At 36.1% G+C, this 22,507-nt stretch overlaps 1 protein-coding gene across 4 annotated transcripts in view; it reads right to left on the bottom strand.

The window, feature by feature from the left end:
- Window positions 1-22,507, bottom strand: part of GPHN (gephyrin) — a 714,820-nt gene that overhangs the window by 341,602 nt on the left and 350,711 nt on the right. For all 4 annotated transcript variants that reach the window (XM_074236098.1, XM_074236097.1, XM_074236096.1 and 1 more), the window contains one exon: window positions 15,270-15,364. In XM_074236098.1, coding sequence (XP_074092199.1) covers window positions 15,270-15,364 — 95 coding nt within the window. The remainder of the gene's footprint in view (window positions 1-15,269; window positions 15,365-22,507) is intronic.

The raw sequence follows: 22,507 nt of genomic DNA on the forward strand, positions 1-22,507 counted from the left end.
AGAAATAAGAAAGGAGGGAGTTGAGATCAGCAATGGTAACGATGGAAAAATATGGAAGTAACTTTTGTGAAGGACTTATCATAAAGAATGAGATCCACCCATGACAGAGTTGTTGGTGTTGGAACAAAGACTCAAGCACATTTTTTGTTATTATTATTTGGGGGAGGGTGCAGGGCAAGTGGGGCTGGGTGGCTTGCCTGGGGCCACACAGCAGGGTGATCTATGGGTGTCTGGGGCCGGATTTGGACCCAGGTGCTCCTGGCTCAAGGGCCAATGCTCTGTCTGCCAACCAGCCACCCCTACTATTATTACTATTTTATTTTATTTTGGGTCTTTTTTTTCTTTTTTTTGGTTTTTGCAGGGCAGTGGGGATTGGGTGGCTTGCATGTCACACAGCTGGGTGATTGTTGGATTTAGGAGGCTGGATATGGGCTCGGGTGCTCGTGGCTCCAGGGCTGGTGCTTCGTCCATTGTGCCACCTGGCCATACCTACAATTATTACTATTATTTTTTTTAATTTTAATTTTTTTCTCTCCCCTTTACTTTTTTCACCCAAGGAAGTCTATCTATATTTATAGGGGAAGAGGGGTATTTTGTTTACTTGTAAACAAGAATATTTTGTTAATGTAAAAATCATTTGTACAAAATGAGAATAAAAAACTAAATTAAAAAAACAAAAAAGCAAATTTATTCTAACAAATACTTAGGCAAAAAAACTCCTTCAATGGTTTTATAATATGCTTATGTATGTTAGGCATGCACATATATATCCACTTATATGTGTATGTGTGTATATATCTCATTGTTATACCATAATTCAGTTATGTTTTTATAATGGATATTATATTTCATCATTAGTCCACTGGAATCATGGATGGTCAGTATATTGATTATATTTCTTTCAACTTTTTATCATTATAGTATATTATATATCTGTGAATCCCAGAATACCATAGTTAATGAAGAATTAAAGTCACGAGCAAAAGATAATAGAGAGACACATGGTGGGCATTAGACTTGAATTGTGTAGGTGAAGTAATATAAAAGATGCTATCAAAGAAGAAAAGAAAATGGAGTCATGTTTCAAGACAGAGTTAACAGATGGTTAGCTATCATATTCCTTTGGTATCCATGTGATCCTCAATTACCATATTTTCCCATGTAGAAGACACACATTAATTTTGGGGCCCAAAATTTGAAAAAAATGTATTACATAAAGTTATTGAACTCAAGTTTTATTCATCATAAAATTCATACAACTCCTCATCACTGTCAAACTCCCACCAATTAGCTCGTCCTCATCTGTGTTTGATGGCAAATCATTGTTTCAGGAGAGGCTCTGCCTGCTCTCCTGCCTGGGCTCTGGTGTGGAGTTAACCACAAGCTCTCCCTGGGCAAGTCTGCTGCCTGGACACATGCTCAGTCCACTCCATTTTATGGACTTGAAGCATCCATTGTGCCCTTTGAAATCAGTCACTTCTTGTTCATCAGCAATTCTTCTGGCCTCCTGCTGAACCACTTGTGGACACAGGAGGGCACACTTGTGGCCCTTTGCTCTTACATCCATCTCTTCACTTGCTTCTCTAACTCAGGCCATTTGGCAACCTTCCCTCTCATGGACTTCTTCTGCCTGGGCTTTTCAGTAGGATTTCTTCTTCCCACAGCCAGGCTTGGATTGTTTTCTCAGTTGGAGGAGGCCCACACTGATCTTCGGCAGCACAATTTCCATTCACTTTTGCAAACTTGATCACTTTGAACTTGAATTCAGCACTGTATGAAAATATTTTCTAAGCCATTTCTGGGCAGAATGTGGCAAAATGTGACCTAATATACTAGTAACAAATGAGGAACAATGAACACAAAGACAACAATTGTGAAAAAAATGGAAAATGTAAGTAAAAGAATCTACAACCATTGTATAAGAACTCCCAGTTTTTAGACCCCAAATTTTTCAAAAAAAGGGTGTATCTTATACATGGGAAAAAATGGTAACTAGAAAGGCCCCTGGCATGGTAGGTGGATTCTTCCCCTTCTCTTTATCCAGTATAATAAAGTACTCAGTAAGTCCATAACAAATGTTTAATGACTGATAAAGAAGGTTTTATGTTAATAAAGACACTTCTTTCCTTTGTAACAATTTAAACATCCTCTTTGTTTTTACTAAGTTCCTTTATTTGTCCACATTCCCTACCTAATATTAAATTGCCTTGTAAGAAACACTTCTTCTCTTCTACTACTGTTTGAAACACTATATGTAATATATAGATGTGAATACACATCTATATATTACATATCCACATAATCTACAGAATTGTGGTACTCAAAGGTCAAATGTTTCTTAGATGAGAAAATAGGGGAAAAATTTAAATTGTTCTTAACTTTTTGGCAACACAAAATCTTCAGTTTATTTGTGAATCTTCTAAGTGTAGTTTAATCTGCAATCTGATTTAGTTTATCTATGGATTGTTTTCTTTGAGTATATATGAGATTAACTGTTTATCAGTAGCTACCTACAACATGAATTCAAGAGAAAAGATATTACTCTCTTAATACTGTGCATTATGTTCCTCTAGTTCTGCTCATGTCATTTTGCATCAATTTATTTAAATCTCAGGTTTTTCTGAAACCAGACACTGTCATTTCTTATAGCACAATAGGATTTCCTCAGGAATTTCACAACTTGCTTAGTAATTTCCAAACTGATAAACATTTCCTCAATTTCCAATTCTTTGCCAAAACAAAAAGAGCTATTATTAATATTTTTGTACATTTTCCTTTTAAAAAAATCTCTTTCAGATACAGACTTGGTGGAGCGATTTTAGGGTCAAAATTTTATTGTAGTCATTTAGATATAGTTCAAATTGTTCTCCAGAAGGGTTGGACCAATTCACAACTCCACCAATAATGCATTAATGTACCTATTTTCACATTCCTCCAGCATTTGGCAATTAGTCAATCTGATAAGCATGAAGTGGTACCTCAGAGTTGTTTTAATTGAGAATTTTTTTAAATGACTATTGGTAGCTTCAGTTTCTTCTTTTGGAAACTGCCTGATTATATTCTTCAAGCATTTAACAATTAAGGAATTGTTATTTTTATAAATTTGATTCAGTTAGCTATATATTTGAGTAATGAGGTATTTATCAGAGAAACCTGAAGAAAAATTTTTTCCAGTTTCCTATTTTTGATTATACTGGTTTTCTTTGTGCAAATACTTTTAATTTAAAATAATCAAAATTTTCCATTTTATTGCTCATGATCCTCTCTTGTTTGGTCTTATCCATAGATCTGACAGGCATTTTTTTTCTATGCTCCCTTAATTTGTTTATATCACTTCTTACATCTAAATCATTTTCCTATTTTAACCTCATCTTGGCATTGCCATGCACTTTTGTTTTTAGTTCTAGTTTTATCTAATCCACATATTTCTTCTTTTACTTATCAAGAACAAGAGATGGGGCATGGTGAAGTTAGAAGTCTTCTTTTCTTGTCAGTGAGACATGATCAGATCTTGCCTCTGAAACATGAGATGTATGGCTATAGGCAAAATTATTTAATGTCTCAATGTTTCCACTTTACTAAAAATGCATGTCTGAATAAAAACTAATAATAGCGTTACAAGATTCTTTTGGGTACACTGTCCTATTTCCTGTTATCTTGTCATCTTTACTCTGCTGTCCTTTAAGCTCATTTATCCAATAATTTTAAGAAATCTTTTTAAACTCTAGGTTTTGTAGGAAATGTAGTTTAATTTATGCTCAAGTTATGTTTTTCATCAAGGCTTTGCTTATAGATATTTTGGAGTGCTTCTGTCACCATAACAGTTTTTCAATGGCAGATTTTTTTTTTTTGCTTATTTTATCAGTCTATTTCCTGACTTTGGATTTGATGGCAGAGTTGGGTTCTTTTGAATACTTCTGTAGGGAAGGTCTAGTTGCTGCTTTCTTGGGGTATCAAAAATGTTATTCCAGGGGTTCAAGGATGTCTCAGCTAGGAACCTGCCAGCTTTTGGTGCTCCTAATGTAATGTGATAGAGGGCAATCTGTTACTTGCTTGGTCTGAGCTCTGCAAGTTGCTGATTTCAATGTAGGAACCTGAAGTTTGGGTAAGAGTGGCAGTGAAATTCTGCTAATCTCAGCCACTCTCAACCAGATGAAAACTTCTGCTGGTTCACAGGTATTGCAAGCTTTCCTTTGGTCTGAGATTCTGTTCTAGTTATTCCTCCCAGCTTCAGAATGAGCTAGAAGTTGGAGTTGAGACCCTGCTTTGCTCTTGGGATCTGAGCCACACTATCACGGTTCTCAACTTGTTTTTCTCCTGGTAGACTTCCTAGGGATGGTGACTATTCCTTATCCTTGAATACTTCTCTTGGACACAAGTCCTCTCAGTCTATCTTAGCTCTGTTATTTAGAATGTGATGATGAGCAACAAAGCTACCAGTTGCACCTGTTCCGAGACTGAGTTCATAGTACATCTAAGACCTCTTACTCTTGTCCAGATATATAGCTTCCTCCTGCACTGTTCTTGATCAGATCCCTCTCTCAGGTATCTACAAGATCTTATTGTTTCCAGAGGTTGATCTGTGCTAGATAAATAATTCACTGATTTTTTTCCCTTCTCTCCATTTGAATTTGGTTTGCTTTTGATATGTATGGAGTTCTGTTGAAGGGTTTGCTATTTTTCCTTCTGCTATTTTGGCTCTATCCAAATAGTTTTCTGATTATTTAGGTCTTCCTTGGTTTCTATAAAATTTATTTAAGTAGTTATATTTATATATGTCCTGTGGGTGTTTTGGAGGATTAATTCATAAATGCTTAGGGCACATTTAGTTGTTTTAAAGCTAGAAATGACTGAAGAAGTCATTCAGTCCAAACCTACCTTTTTAAAGAAGATAAAGGTGGAGCCAGAAAGCAAATGACTTGCCTAGATAGCTAGATTGGTCTTAATTACCAGCCTGAGGATTTTGGATATTGTCCTATTTGCAAGAAGGAACCATTAAAGGTTTTTGAGCAGACAAATAATGTGGTCAGATAACCATTATTATATGGTTTGGAAGGATTATATGACTGTTGTTGTATGTGGGATGAACAGAAGAAGGAAGACATATTAGGAGATTTAAAGTATCCATAACAAGGAGTGAGTGACAAGGGACTGAACTTGTTAGTGGCTAAAGTCAGTGGGGAGAGAGGTGAGGGAAGTCGAGGATGATTCCAAAATTGTAAACCTGAGCTATTAGAAAGATAACAGATAACAGAAATATAGAAATCTGGGGCAAGAATAGATTTAGAGGGGAAGAAAATTAGCTTTATTTTGGAGATGGATGCTGATGGGGCATTCAAGGAGAATTCCTAGTAGGCACTTAACAATGTAAGAATGCAGTTTAAGGGAGACAGAAGGGATAGATAATATAGATGACAGTCTTAAATCAGGAGATTAAAAGGGAATTCATGGTAGTAGATGAGATTACTAAAGGAGAAAGCGAAGAGGAAAAAACGTCTAGAAAGACACTTCAAGCAAAGGAGGTAGAAAGCAGTTGAGAAGAAATCTATACTTGGACATCTCATATATTTTATTAAGCCAGAAGAGACACAAGCAAGATCTTGTAATTTAAATAAATCTAGGTTATAAACTGTAGTCTTATTAGGATTTTTGAGCACACTTTAGATGTTTGAACCTGTTGTTTGTTCCTGATTTATATGACATTGATCACTTTTTTTACTATATAAGTTTTAAAAACTGTCAAACCTCTATTTGAAATCACTTTTTTTTTTGGCAAGGCAATGAGATTGAGTGACTTGCCCAAGGCCACACAGCTAGGTAATTATTAAGTGTCTGAGGCTAGATTTGAACTTTGGGTCTCCTTGACTCCAGGGCCAGTGCGCTATTCACTGCGCCACCTAGTGGCCCCTGAAATCACTTTTGATAAGAAAAATTTCTTTCTTCAAATTGTTCTCTTTTTGAGAGGGCATACTTCCTGTAATATATTCTTCTTTTTTTTTTTTTGGTATCTTTATTTGATTCTGTTTTATCAGAGTTTTCTCCTTGCTTCCTATTTTTTTTTTTTTAGATTTTCCAAGGCAATGGGGTTAAGTGGCTTGCCCAAGGCCACACAGCTAGGTAATTATCAAGTGTCTGTGGTCGGATTTGAACCCAAGTACTCCTGACTCCAAGGCCGGTGCTCTATTCACTGTGCCACCTAGCTGCCCCTTCTCCTTGCTTCCTACTGGTATAACTATGGTGTAGAGATTTCTAAAGAAAAGGTAAATACCTACACTGTAGTTCCTTTAAGGAAAGTCTAGTTCTCCTGGGATCCTGTCATTTATATCTTTTGAAAATTAATTCCTTGAACCTGCTCACACGTCTATATGAAAATCTATTTTCTTTTCTCTGGCAACCTTAATAAAAATCAAAGAAATGTTGTTTTAGAGGTTCATCCATTGGAAATTGGTTGTATGGGTATAAAATGTGAATTAGGATAGAGCTCAAAACTGGGCATACAATCAGATTTTAAAATTGAGTCATCTTTGACAGATAACAATTGCTTGACTTTTAGCAGCAATTCTTATATTTTCTACATCTAGTATGAAGGATTTCAGGTAGTTCTTGAAGCATATTTAGAATAGCTTGGTATAAATTATAGAACAATGGCAACTTTACAATTAAAAAGGAAGTACCAATAAAATAAAGACTTTTGCTGCATCCCATTTGAATGAGTTTACTTTGTCACATAATAGAAAGAGCTTTGTCCTTAGAGTAAGAAGACATCAATTCTAGTCCTGTCTTTGCTTCTTGGGAAAATCAAATTCTCTCTAAGCATTAGTTTCTGATGTGCATAAAAGAAATGTTATACTAAGTACTTGTGCTTATACCAATATAAACATATTGATTTATTTTCACATGCTAATAAGCAAGTATCTAAAGTTACCAAATAAGGCTCAGATGCAGCAAGTACAATTTCTCAAGTGAAAATAATCATATCATTTAAGGCAGTTAGGTCTGCTACCTACTTTGCCACCATGGCTACAACTATTTAATAAAGGCAAGGAGAAGTTTGTTTAGTAATGAAAGAGTAGAATGAGGAAGGATTCTGGGGCAACTATCTCACCAACTCCTCTCCCCTGCACCCCACCCCCCAGCAGTGTCATGAAAAATTAGAACCTTAATGTTTGTGGTGCCTGAGAAAGACAGAAGAGTGACTTAATATTACTCATCTAATATATTCCAGGTCCTGTGCTAGAGGTTTCAAAACTATTTCATTTTATTCTCACAACAGCATCAAGTGGTAGGTGCTATTATGATCATCATTTTACAATTGAAGAAACTGAGGCAGACAAGTTATGTGACTTCTCTAGGAACACACAGTTACTAAATGTCTGAGTCTGTAGTTGAGTTTAATATATGTATATATATATATGCATGGGATTTTATTTTATTATTATTCTATTTTTAATTTCTATTGCTTATTAAATAATACATAGGTCAAATATAGTTTGGTCAAATATTTAAAGTTAGGTCAAAGATTTAAAGTCATCTTCATTATCATCATTACTGACATTCTTTTAAGGTTTGCAGAGTTCAATGCATCTATTATATCATTTGATCCTTACTATTCTGAGAAGTAGGTGCTAATATTACATTTATTTTACAGGTGAGGAAAATTGAAGTTGACAAAGGATAAATGACTTGCCATAGAAAGAAGTAAAAGAGACGGGATTCAAAATCAGATTTTCCTTTGTACCATTATCTATTATAACACTAAGCTATTTCAGAAGGGACTTGGAGGTTATCTAGTACAAACTTCTCATTTTACCAGAAACTGAAGGCCAGAAAAATTTAATAATTTGTCCAATTTTGTACAGGTAGCAAGAAGCAAAATGAGGATCTGAACTCTGGTTCTTTGTCCCCAAATCCAGTGTTGTTTCCCCACTTTGTTATGCTGATTTCCACTGTCCTGGCTCATCTTGAGACCCTTACAATATAGGGCCCTCAGAAGAATCTAAAAATTCCAAGTGAGAACAACAAAAAACTCAAGATCAAAACAATTTAAAAGTTATTCTTTAATTTTTTTATATCTCAGAGTCTTTGTAGCAAAGTAATCTATGACCCTCTCGCCTTCTGTGGTTATATATAACCAAGAAGGAAAAATAAATTCTCTTTGCTATTATTATGAATTGAATATTTCTAGTCTTCTCTAATCAAAGGTATATGGAATGACCTTCTACCTTGGCTCAGATCAACCCACTTACCCTCTTTCTCTCATCCATTAAATAGCACCAGCAAAACTACTGTCCTGTTGGATTCTCCAGGTTCAACAGAGAAGTTAGGGAGTATTTCCCCTAACATGGTAAATTTCTACCTTGGTTACACTATTCCCCTTTCTCCCCAATTTTTCATATGTACTGTCATATAGGTTATAACTTCATTATTTCTCATTTAAATTATTTTTATCCCGGGATCAAAAATATCTTTATCCTTATATTCTTTCCACATGTCCTCGTAATAAACTATTAGGAGGCAGAAATTATGCCTTTAAGCTTCTCTTTGTACTTTGAAATTATGTCTGTATTGTTATCTTAAGACTACTCTGAGGCAACTAGGTGGCACAGTGGATAGAGCACTGGTCCTGGAGTAAGGAGAACCTGAGTTCAAATCTGGCTTAGATACTTCATAATTACCTGACTGTGTGACCTTGGGCAAGTCACCTAACCCCATTGCCTTGCAAAAACAAACAAAGACTAATACTATTAACAGCTAGGTTCTTGATCTATTCTTTCTTTTCTTTTTTTTTTAGTTTTTACAAGGCAATGGGGTTAAAGTGACTTGTCCAAGGTCACACAACTAGGTAAGTTTTAAATGTCTGAGGCTGCATTTGAACTTAGGTCCTCCTGACTCCAGGGCTGGTGCTCTAACCACTACACCACCTAGCTGCCCCTGGGTTGCCTGTTTAAGTAAGCTTCTAAAAGGGAAAAAATTCTATTTAGCTGCCCAAAAGCGGTTATTGGGGAAAAGGATATTTTGGTGGATGAGTCAATGAATACTGAGTAGGCAGCAATTTTGAGAGAACATTGGTATCAAGTTAGATCCCAGAATGTTGATAATCCAATGTATAATAATAAATTATTGACTATACCAGATGGGCTATCATCTATGCTATGGTAACGTTCCTGGTGCTGCTCCTGTTCCTCATCACCACCTTAGATCAGGAGAAAATCTGATTATCCTGGAGGCATCATCATTTGTGCTGTGTTCCTGATATTCTTGGTATTGTTCCAGCTTATCAGCAAATCATTGCCACCTTAGGAGTTCTACTGTGAACTGTAAAGATATGACATCATCCAATACATGAATTAGATCATTAAGATCTGAGACTTAGAACTTGGCCTAGGATTTCTAGTTTTTTGTCGTCTCCATAGTTATTTTTCTTTCTATTTCATTTTTGGTGAACTTTAGGGAAGTACATTTTTTCTTTTTCCTTCTTTTTCTTCTTAGTACTGTCTATTCTAGGAGGATTGTCCAATAAAGAACTTGAAAACATTTAAGGATGGAAGGTCCTCTGCATGATCCTTAGGTCTTTACCACAATGGGTATAGTATACTGTGGTACTAGAGTTCCTCTGTTTCCTTCAATAGGGATTAGTTTTACTAAAAGGCAACAAAGCTGTCCCTAGAACTTGAATGGATTCTGCTTTGACACAACCTGGATACCTAAGGGCATATAAAAGTCTCATCCATAGGAACTGAGTCTGAAGACACTATCCACTTTGCCACCTAGACGCCCCTGAAGATAGATTTTTAAAAAGCATAGGAGTCACCATAGCCTTCACTATATCTTGCCCTGATTGTGTTTCCAAATGGAGAAGAATTGAGTGGTGCATTCAGAGGCACTAAGAGTTACTGTATCCTTATTGCACAACCTTGTTGCATTAGAGTAAGATGAACCTCCTTTTCTTAACTATTCAGTGACTTGTGAGAGTCTCATTTAAACTGGCTCTTATCATTCAGTTTTATAAAAATATTATTGACAGAGTTAGGATTTAAACTTAGTGCTAGTTCACTATTCATTTTAGTATGCTAAATATATATATATATATATATATATATATATAATGTTTATTTTTTAAAAATTTTATTTATTTAAGGCAATGCGGTTAAGTAACTTGCCTTTAAGGTCACACAGTAAGTAATTATTAAGTGTCTGAGGCCACATTTCAACTCAGGTCCTTCTGACTCCAGGGCTGGTGCTCTATCCATGCACAACCTTGCTGCCCCTTTATGTGTGTTTTAATACATATATGTTTTTAGGTATATGGCAGTTAGGTGTTGTAGTGGATAAAATGCTAGGCCTGGATTTCAAAATTGGTCTTAGACATCGTCTAACTCTAACACTTAACTCTGTTTATCTCAGCTTCCTCATGTGTAAAATGAACTAGAGGAAAAAATGACAAAACACTTCAGGATCTCTACCAAGAAAAACCCAAATGGAGTAATGAAGATCAGTGTTAACGGAAAGCAACTGAACAACAGTAACAATGTGAACATATGATTGTGTGTGAGTGTATGTATGTATGTATGTCTGTATGTTCGTATTATTTATCTGTGTGACTGACAGAGACAGAGTCAAAGAGCGAGAGAGAGAAGAGAGAAGAAATAGAACTGGCCTTGGAGTTTGTAAGATCTGGATTCAAGTCCTACCTATACCAGTGACGAGATGACCTACTTCAGTAAAGGACCTTGCCCCAGGTCCTTTGGTGAGAGAGTCCTGGCCAGGACTCCATCTACCCAGACTGTAAGAAACAAGATAAGCTCCCTGTCAACAAAATGACTTCCTGCTACACCCCCCATCAACAAATCCCTGCCAAGATAAGTCCACTCATCAACAAGATAGTAACTTTCTACCTTAGAGGATGTCTCTGAGTCCCTTGTCTGCATGCCCTTGATCACCTCATCTTTCACACCTTGACTAGTGTCTGTCTGTATTGGTGTCCAAATGCAGGTATGTGAATATAAAACAAACAACTGACCCCAAAGGATCAGACCTGAGATTGGATCAGGCCTGCTCCATGGGTTGACCTAGGGTCCATTTCCTTTATAAGTACACCTGCTCAGGGAGGTTCATGCATATTACTGTTCACTCCCCTGAACAGGGTGGGAAAAACCTATTATAAAGAATGGTATTGACCCCAACAAATGATAGGCATAAAGGAGAGTTACAAACCTTTCAAACTGCATATTAACATTGGACAGTATCATAATTTGCTGCCTTTTCTCTCTTGGAGAGATGGTCCTTCTTTGTAGAGAAATTAATAAAAGCTATCTTAATCACTCTCTACTAAGTATTTATAATTATGAGCCATTGATAACATATGTGTCTAAAGTTCAAAATAACAAAATTTTTAAAAAAAGACAAGTAACAGAATATGAAATGAAGAATAGGTAACAAATGCTAACTATAAAACAGGCACAAAGACTATTCCCTTTAATTTAAAAAAATGTTATCTTATTATACAATTCTGCTATATCTCATACTACATGCTTCTTCCTTAAGGATATGATTTCTCTCTCATTATATTCAACTTAGATCAATGCATACTATGGAAACGACATAAAGACTAACAAACTGCCTTCTGTGGGGGGTGGGGGAGGGAAGCAAGATTGGGGGAAAAATTATAAAACTCAAAATAAATAACCTTTCTAAAAAAAAGTAACAAAAAATAGGTACAGCACTGCAATAATATTAGGAAAGCTAAAGTTTTCTTGGCAATGAATGTTAAAGATATCAAAAAGTAATTTAAAAAATTTATGTTGGGGCTAAAAGGAAGATCAGAGAAGGGATAAGCCCACAGAATACAGAGAGTACTGATAACAGAGAATGATGTGAGAGAATAACCAATATCTTGGGGAGAATCAAACTTCCCACTCTTCTTCTAGTGTAATGACTTTAAATTCAGTTTTCTTGTAGGAAATTACAGATAATGAGATTGCTTTAACTTTCCCAGAGTAAATCTTACAAGGAATTTAATCTGGGGTGAGGAAGCTCATAATGTTCTACTCAAGTTTGGTTGGAGAGAGATCCTTTTGTCTAGATAATCCAAGGCAGAGGATGATCTGAGTAGAGAAAATTTCTTTTCTCAGCCCTTTTGACTACCTATTGTTTTAAAAAATATAAAAATTGTGAGCTCCCCTGCCTGCTATGATGGTCTTTGATCCCAGAAAAATAGCCAAATATCCATATTTATATATAATCTGCTGTTATTTATTAATAACCTTACTGGTCTTATTAATAAATTATGAAATTACCTAGTAACTATGTCTCCTAAATCTTTTTAAATGTCACAACAGAGAGAAGAACTACTCAAATCTAAGCTTGTTTTCTCTAGGAGACTGATGTTTGTAATGCGAGAGAATTAAAAATATGATTAATAGATAATTTGGAAATCAAGAAAAGTGGAAATGACAATTGCTATTTTCAGTGAATTCAGGTTATTCCTTGCCCTCCTCTATATCCAAGTTTGCTAAAAAGCATGTGTTTGATGGCAGTGATCTTTTAAAATCTAAAAAAAGAATAAAAGTGATAAGTAGAGGACTAAACAAAGAAAAATACCCCCCCCCTTTTCAAGAAGAGGGTAAGAAGTGAACTTTCTCAATTACAAATGATGCAGGGAGTTATGGACATAGGAGATATTGTGATTAGAAACAAATTTTATAGAAGGAAAAATACTGTCTGGGCCTTTCTGGGGGACTTTCTGTTGTTCAATGTGAATTTGTCAAGATGGGAGTGTCCTCAATTGGTTCCCCTTCCTCCAGCTTCCAGTTTTCAGTCTATTTGATCTTGGACATTGATGGTCTACTTGCCCTGGCGTGACAATCATCTTCCTGAGGAAATGATGTGTTAGACTTAAAGGTCATGCATCTTGGGACAGGAAAGACCAGCATGTAACTTGCCTAATGAAGAATACCTTGAGCTGGGTCCTAGACCATTTTCCAAGCACCGCCCTTGTCCAACCCACTACAAAAATGCATTTAAGTACATGTGAAAGAGGAGCCTCCTCTCTTCTTCACCTACCTTTGCCCTGCAAGGATGGCTGGCACTCTCTCTCTCTCTCTCTCTCCTTAAGCTGGTGTTTACATGCTCCTGGTCTAGGCCTGATGGAGAGCCATGGGCCTCTATGCCAGTGACTGGACTAACTAAACCAGTCCTTATGGCCTTCTCTCCTTTCCCTCTCACATTCAGCTCAACCAGGTCTCCTGGCTTTTCCTTTTCACTTTCTTTTTTCCTTAGGCACCTGGCCTGGTCCTTTGCTATTTAAACTGTCCTCAAGGTGCTTACTGACTTTCCAAGAGGATAAAAGGGTTTAATATGTAAACCTGTAGGCTTGTATAATAAAACTTGAGCAGTTTTAAAACTTCAGGGCTATATGTGAATTCTTTAACTTTCAAGAACTCTCAATCTTAAATTTTTGACACCAATCTCCAGCAACACCAACCAGTAACTTTGACTGATTCATCTCCTTACCCCCCCCAAAACCCAATGATGTATTAATAAAGGGATTATTTGTAAGCTTTTAGAAGGGAAAATACTGATTACTAAGTCAGTTAGTCAATAGAATTAAGAGTCTGGTGGGTCTTAGTTTCCTTGAAAATAATTGGTAGACTTCATTGGATTGACTGAGAGAAACTGCACTGTTTCATCTTGGCTTGTCTAGATGAAGAGACTGGAGGATTTGCAGACAGGCCAGGAGACATGGTAGACCCATTTCATACTTTATTTGTAATTGCTGGGCTGTCTCTGTTAGGAGATGAACAGATCAAGCCAGTCAATCCTGTGTTTTCCAAGCCTGAAGAAGTGCTTCAAAGGATAAATGTTCAACCAGAACTGGTGAACTAGGTGGCAGAGATCTGTATTTTAACCACCTTCACTTTTTCAAAAATAATTTGAATATAGCAAAAATGAACATTTTAGTGAATGAGTCTTATTTTGTACATTGTCAATAATTTTAATAAATTATATAGTTATATATTTATGTTCTTAAATAATATTGTAAAAAGGCGGCTTCTGTCTCACTTCGGATGATTGATTCACTGTAGAGATAATTAATTCTTAGTGCAATAGATTACTGGTACTTGAAGCAGGCAAAAAATGAGCACACTTGATGTGGAAGTGTTTTATGCATGTGATACTATTTTGATGTGTAAATCATAGATGGAGTTTCTGTTTAATAAGCTCCTAATAAAAGCCACCAACAAAATGGAAAAAAAGAGCCTGCTATATGTCAGGCACTGTGCTAATTTCAGGGGCTACAAAAAAGTTTCTGCCTTCAAAGAATTCTCCAAATAAAGGGGGAGACAATAAGCAAACAAGCTATATATAGGATAATTAAGAAATAATCCTTGGAAGACCCAAGAATTAAGAGGGATTGGAAAAAGTTTCCTGTACAAGGTGGGATTTAAGGTGAAACTTAAAGAAAACCAGGGAGGACAGGAGTCAGGGATGAGGAGGGAGAGCATTCCAAACATGGGGACAGACAGAGAGAAATGCTAGGAAGCTGAGAGATGAAGTATCTTATTCATGGAGCTGCCAAGAGTCCAAGTGTCATGGGACTGTGATGGGATATAGGCTGGTAACTGTGGTGGGAAGCAAGATCTATCATCATTGCATCAGAAAAGAGTATAAAATAACACAACTGGGATAGTTATTGGGCTTGTTATTTCACTGAGACAGGAAACTCCTAGATAATGAAATTCCTAATATCTTATAGAACACTTCATTTTCTGAAAATCTCAAATTAGCCTAGGAAATTGAGAATTAAGGGACTTTTTTCCCCCGGGTCCTACACTAGTACACATCAGGAATGGATCTTGAACCTAGTTTCCTACTACTAGCTAGGTCTTGGCTTTGTCGCTCACTACATGGAATACAATAGCTTAGGTCTCAGAAATCTATGTCCTGAAGAACTGAACTGTAACCACACCAGATTCAATAAGAAGCTGTATCACTTTCACTAGCCCTGACTGGCAGTGCAATTTCCAACCTTGTGATATCACAATAAAAACAAATGCAATCATAAGCATATGTTTGGTATTATTTTGAGCCAAGATGAGCTAAGTTTGGCTACAGAGCAGATCTTAAAGTAGATGAGACCAATCACCCTACTCACTCAGACAGAACTGGACATAGTGTTTGCTTATTGCCTAAGTACAATGAACTAGCCTTCTGTCACCCCATAATAGATGGAAGTAGTAATCTTAGCAACATGTTGGTTACTTTCTTACCTAGATAGCATGCCCAGAGGTGTAACATTAAGTGATCCCATCAGCATTGCAAGGGCCATCCCTGGAGCTTCCCGTTCTATTACTTCTTTTGTAGCCTGTAATTAAAGATTAAACATCACACTGAGTGAAATTACCTAAATGAGGGAGGGGGAGGAAATACGGAATGAAAGTAACTTAGAAAAGTAAAACCCCTTTCTCTCCCAAAACATTTGTATTTTTTGAAAAAAGTTCCAGTTATCTACCAATGTTCAATTGTCTATAATAGAGATATGAAAATAGAGTGAGCAAGAAAACTAGCACAGATTCCTTTCCTGTCAGGTCTCTTGCATCCCTTGAAAAATCAACCTGAATAATGTTTCAGAAGAAATAGTAAAAATTTTTACCTTCTCTAAATCTAATTAAAAAAACCTAAAACTTCAAAGAATAACTCAAAATAATGCAATCTGAGTATATTACAAGTTTTCTTTAAAAATTAAATTAAAACTAGCATTGGGAAGGGATAAAATAAATATAAGCTTATTTACTGTTATTCAAATTTTCAAGTCAGTAACCTGGGGTTATATTGCTTTCCCAAAAGGGACAGGGATTGGATCCAATTTCTCAGATATGGTTAAAATCTCAGATACTGAAACTCCCTTTACCAATGTAGGTTGGTACCTTTTCTGAAACTTAAGTCCAAAGGAGTTGACTAAAGCTCTTCCTTTGCAAAGGATCACACAATAAATGTATACATTAGAGATAGAGTCTTTCTGACTCTTTATCCATTATGCTATGGCTGCTTATCATGTGTAAAATAATTAAACAAACAAGTTATAGACTCAACCCAGGTACTTTATGAGGTCTTTTGATTATTTAATGATAAGATTCAAAAGAATCAGAAGTAGTATCAAAGGTGGGTATCAAACTGGGCCTGAACTCCCCAGCCTGAACCAGATTAAAATGTAATTGAAAAATGTTTTAACAAAATAAAAGTGGAATACACCATGGATAATGTTAATTTACCAATGTGTAGCCTTTAGGAATACATTGAGTTTGATACTATTGATCTAGACTATTTCCTGTATAGGAGTAGAAGAAAACCTCTAAATTTTACTTTTCTCCATATTCTCTAACATGGCAACTGATACATAGTAGATTCTGAATAAATGCTTATTGGTTGACTGAGTGATTCACAACATACATCAATGAGCTATTTTAAAAAACGAATAAGAATGAAAAAAAAAAAAGGTCTTCATCTCCACCAAGAAGAGGTAACTGGCTTAAACTCTATTATAAATGTGAAGAATAAAAAAAAACCCTATCTAGCAGAGAGCAGTTAAACAATGGAATAGGTTTCTGAGGGATGTAGCAGAAGTTCCCTTTATAAAAATCATAATCAATTAATTAATAGAAAAGCACTTATTATATAGATGCTTAACCCTGTGCCAAATACTTTGCTAAATGTTGGGGCTTCAAAGAAAGACAAAAATTCTAAGTCCCTGCCTTTAATGAGATTACATTCTAATGGGTGAGATAACATGTAAATAAAAAAGAACTCAAAAGAAGATATGCAGAATAGAAGGAAAATAACCTTAGAGAAGAAGACTCAGCTAGAGGGAACCAGGAAGACCTGTAGGAGATCACAACTGAGGTGAATCTTGAATTCAAAATAAATAAAATCTTTCAAAAAAAAAGTTAGGAATGTCAGGACTGGGAAGTGAGGAGCTAGCATATTCCAGACATGGGGGGACAATCAGTGCAAAGGAAATTGGAAATAAGATATGAGAATTTATGTGTGAGAAACTGGAAAATAAAGTTCTCCTGGAAAGTATGAGAAGACTGGAAATGTAGAAAGGGGACAGAATGGGAGGAAGTATTCTTAACTGACAAATAGAGAACTTTTGGAAAATTGCTTTACCAACTTTGTGAAGGATGGACTGAAGGGAAGAAAGACTGGAAGCAGGGAGAGGCCAGATAGGAGGCCACTGTAAATGTTTTTTTTTTCCTTGATTTTGTGCCCAGGGTCACAAAGCTAGTAAGAGTCAAATGTCTGAGGGGGGGTGGATTTGAACTTAGGTTCTCCTGATTCCAGGATCAGTGGTCTATCCACTGCACTCTGTAAATGTCTTGATGGGAGGGGAGGAGGTCTGAATTAGGGTGGTGACTCTGAGATGAAAGGAGACACTGGAGAGATGTTGTGAAGATAGAAAGACAAATCTGATGAACTTAATCTCGTTTAGATTAATTCCCTTCCAGCATAGTCAGAAATGTGAAGGAAAAAATGCAGAATGTAAACCCACAAAACAGAGAAAATTCCCTAGACAATCAGAAAGCATTTATTATGTGCCTACAGTGAGCTAGGAATCAGAGACAAAAGCATGATAAATGAAACAATTTCTATTTGCAAGGAACTTACATTTTACCATGGGGGAAAGAAAGGGAAGGAATAAGATAAATTATGGAAGAAGACAAGAGTGGGATATTTCTGTGGTGGGGATGATGAGATTAGTCCCAAATTAGATCAGAACTACAGACATCACACACTTAGGTACCAGCTAAAGTCTTTGGCAAAACAATTAAATTGTATCACTTGTATATAAAATAAGAACTCAAGTTAATTTAAAACTTCTTAATAGGCAATAAAAAGGTGATATGGATACTAACATCTTTTACAACTCTAAAACTATGATCCTATGACTGCTGGTCAGTTAATTCAAAAGATTTAAATGTTAGATATGGAAGACTACTAGAGTCGGATCTCAGAATGACAGCTGTACAGCTGATGGAGGATTCAGGTTCATTTAATCAATTCTCTGTCGAGGTCAAGAGAGGTTTAGTGACTTGCCAAAGATAAAAAAAAAGATGTTTCAAGTCAGGTCCTCAGATTCCAAATCTAGGACCCTCTCTAGTGCACCTTGCTATCTTCTACTTCCAATATGCAGATGTGACATGAGCTCACGTGAAAGTTCTGACATTTTTGGGGTGGCTAGGTGGAATAGTGGATAAAGCACCGGCCCTGGAGTCAGGAGTACCTGGGTTCAAATCCGGTCTCAGACACTTAATAATTACCTACCTGTGTGGCCATGGGCAAGCCACTTAACCCCATTTGCCTTGCAAAAAAAACCTTAAAAAAAAAAGTTCTGACATTTTGTGTTGCCATGAGCAATTTACTCAACCTGTGAACCTCAGTTTTCTTCTCTATGAGGGCTAAATAATACCTGCATTACTACATAACTTTACTGGTTTGTTTTAATGAAAGCACTAGGTTATTGTTAAACAACATTATTATTTGACTAGTATAATATAGACTAATGCAACTATGGAGTCCCAGTTGGTGAAAGCCATATAATAACAAAAGTCTCTATCAATGAAAGTTATGAATAATATAAATCAAGGTTCATGTAAGTCAAAAGAAGGCACACTGACCAGGACATGATTAGGATATGTCCAGTATGTGACTTTGTCTACCCAGGACTCCTTCCCAAATAGCACTGATTGGAGACTCAGGTGACTGGAACTCAAGCCCAGTACTGAGAAGAGACCCCAAATATCAGCCAATTTACACTAATATATTACACTAATATACTCCTTTATTTTTTCTTCCTTTAATTTGGATAATATATATCACTGTAGATATTCATTAATTTCATTTAGACTGTCAAATTTATTGGCATAAAATTGGGCAAAAGAGCTACAAATTATTGCTTTAATTTCCTTTTCATTGGTGGTGAATACATTCTTTTCATTTTTGGTACTAGGATTTGTTTTTCTTCTTTCATTTGTTAAATAAAATTAATCAGTGCATTATCTATTTTATTGGCTTTTTCATAAAGCCAGCTTCTACTTTTATTTATTACCTCAATGGTTTTAATTTTATTCATCTTTCCTTTGACGTTAGGATTTTCAATTTGGTGTTAAATTGGGGATTTTTAATTTGTTCTTTTTCTAATTTAGTTGCATGCTCAATTCATTGATGTGCTTTTCCCTCCCTTTTATTGATGCTAGCAAATAGAGGTACAAATTTTTCACACTTTGGCTTCATCCTATTGATTTGATATGTTTGGTATTGTTGACATTTTCTTTAATGAAATTATCAATTGTTTCTATGATTTGTTCTTTAACCCACTTGATTTTTAGGATTAGATTATTTAATTTCCAATTAATTTTCAATTTCTCTTTGTTTTTTCTAAAACATGAAAGTTTTTATTTTGAATTTTTTAAAATTTTCCCTCAAATCTTGCTTCCCTCCCCCCACTCCCCACGAAAGGCAGTCTACTAGTCTTAATATTTCCATTGCATACATTGATCTAAGTTGAATGTGATGAGAGAGAAATCATATCCCTAAGGAAGAAAAAAAAGCATTGTGCCTGATTGTTGCACAAGTCCATCAAGGTTGGTCATCACCCTCATGTTGCTGCTAGGGTGCACAGTGTTGCCCTGGTTTTGTTCATCTTGCTCAGCATCAGTCCATGCAAATCTTTCTGGGCTTCCCTGAATTCCCATCCTTCCTGGCTTCCAATAGAACAATAGTGTTCCATCCCATACATATAACTACATTTTGTCAAGCCATTACCCAATTAAGGGACATTTATGGTCATTTCTAATTCTTTGCCAACACAGAGCTGATATGAATATGTTTGTACAAGTGATCATTTTATACATTACCAAAATATTCTTGTTTAAGAATAAATATAATATCCCCCCCCCCCCAAAATATAGACCCTCATGAGAAAGAAAGTAAAGGAAAGGGGAAAAAATGTGTTTCATTCTGTGTTTTGATACCATCAGCTTTGTCTTGGGTGGATCACATTCTTTATGATAAATCTGTCATAAAAGTTACTTTCATATTTTTGTACTGTTGCTGATTGTTAATTCCCTCCATCCATTCCTCCCCACTACCATGGATTATATTTTCCCTCTCCTTTCACTCTGTCCCTCTTCTAAAATGTTCTGTGGGGTGACTGAATAGTACAACGGGCTGATCACTGACCCTAGGGCCATGAGGCCTCAAGCCCACATACCACCCCTGAGACCCAGTAACAACCCAGACCCATGGTCCCGGACAAGCCACCCAATCCCACCACTTTGCAAGAAGTAAAAAAGAAAATGTGTATATCTGACTATTCTCTCCTATGATTTATCCTTTCCTCTATCACCCACATCCCCCCTTCTCTCCTTTTTACTCTAGATGTCTATATACTTTTGAGTGTGTATGCTGTTTCCTCTCTGAGCCATTTCTGTTGAAAGTGAAGGTTCTCTCATTGCCCCTCAGCTCCCCCCCTCCCATATCATTTCAAAAGCTCATTGTAAAAAAATTTTAAAAAATATTTTCATATGAAATATTTTAGCCTATTCCACCCCTCCTTTCTCTTACACCCAGTGAATTTTCTTTTTTAATCATTAACTCCATTTTTACAATATATTATATCTTTGGATTCAGTTCTCTCCTGTGCTGCATCTATAAAAGCTCCTTCTACCTGCTCTATTAAATGAGAAGTTTCATGAGTATTATCAGTATCATTTTTTTATGCAGGAATACTTGCAGTTCATCATGATTAAGTCCCACATATTTTACCCTTCTCCTCCACTCTCTATGCTTCACCTGAATTCTTTACTTGAAGGTCAAACTTTCTATTCAGCTCTTGTTGTTTCAACAGGAACATTTGAAATTCTCATTTCATTTAAAGTTCATCTTTTCCCCTGGAAGATCAGGATGTTCAGTTTTGCTGGGTAATTGATTCTTGATTGTATTCCAAGCTCTTTTGCCTTCTGAAATATTATATTCCAAGCCCTACGAGCCCTTAATGTAGTTGCTGCTAAGTCCTGTGTGATCCTGACTGCAGCTCCACAATATTTGAATTGTGTCTTTCTGGATGCTTGTAATATTTTCTCTTTGACTTAGGAGTTCTGGAACTTGGCTATAATATTCCTGGGGGTTGTTTTTTTTGGGGGGGATCTCTTTCCAGGGGAGATAAGTGGATTCTCTCAATTTCTATTTTGCCCTCTGCTTCAAGGATATCAGGGAAATTTTCCTATAGGATTTCTTTAAAAATAAGGTCAAAGCTTTTTTCCTGATCATGACTTTCAGGTATCCCAATAATTTTTAAATTATCTTTCCTGATCAGTTGTTTTTTCAATGAGATATTTCATATTTTCTTCTAATTTTTCATTCTTTTGGTGTTGAAGTATTATCCTGACTTCTTGTAAAGTCAGCAGCTTCCTTCAGCTCTATTCTAGATCTGAAGGATTTTTTTTTCCTCAGAGAACATTCTTATCTCTTTTTTCCACCCGGTCAATCTTACTTTTTTTTTTAATTTGAGTTTTGAGTTTTACAATTTTTCTCCCAAACTTACCCCCCCCTCAAGAAAGCAATCTGTCAGTCTTTATTTTGTTTCCATGTTGTACACTGATCCAAATTGTGTGTGACGAGAGAGAAATCACATCCTTAAAGAAGAAACAAAAAGTATTAAGGGATAACAAGATCAGACAATAAGATATCTTTCCCCCCCTAAATTAAAGGGAATAGTCATTGAAATTTGTTCAAATTCCATGGTTCTTTATCTGGATAAAGATAGTACTCTCCATTGCAGACAGCCCAAAATTGTCCCTGGTTGTTGCACTGATGGAACGAGCAAGTCCATCATGGTTGAACATCACCCTCATGTTGCTGATATGGTGTACAGTGTTTTTCTGGTTCTGCTCACCTCACTCAGCATCAGTTCATGCAAATCCCTCCAGGCTTCCCTGAATTCCCATCTTTCCTGGTTTCTAATAGAACAATAGTGTTCCATGACATACATATATCAGTTTGCTAAGCCATTCCCTAATTGAAGGACATTTACTTGATTTCTAATTCTTTGCCACCACAAACAGGGCTGCTATGAATATTTTTGTACAAGTGATGTTTTTACCCTTTTTCCTCATCTCTTCAGGGTATAGACCCAGTAGTAGTATTTCTGGATCAGAGGGTATGCTCATTTTTGTTGCCCTTTAAGCTTAGTTCCAAATTTCTCTCCAGAAAGTTTAGATGAGTTCACAGCTGCACCAACAGTGTAATAGTGTCCCAGATTTCCCACAACCCTTCCAACAATGATCCTTATCCTTTCTGGTCATATTGGCTAGTCTGAGAGGTGTGAGGTGGTACTTCAAAGAAGCTTTGATTTGCATTTCTCTAATAATTAATGATTGAGAGCAATTTTTCATATGGCTATGGATTGCTTTGAATTCCTCATCTGTAAATTGCCTTTGCATTTCCTTTG

The sequence above is a fragment of the Macrotis lagotis genome, chromosome 4 (assembly GCF_037893015.1).
Source record: "Macrotis lagotis isolate mMagLag1 chromosome 4, bilby.v1.9.chrom.fasta, whole genome shotgun sequence".
NCBI classification, from domain to species: Eukaryota; Metazoa; Chordata; class Mammalia; order Peramelemorphia; family Peramelidae; genus Macrotis; species Macrotis lagotis.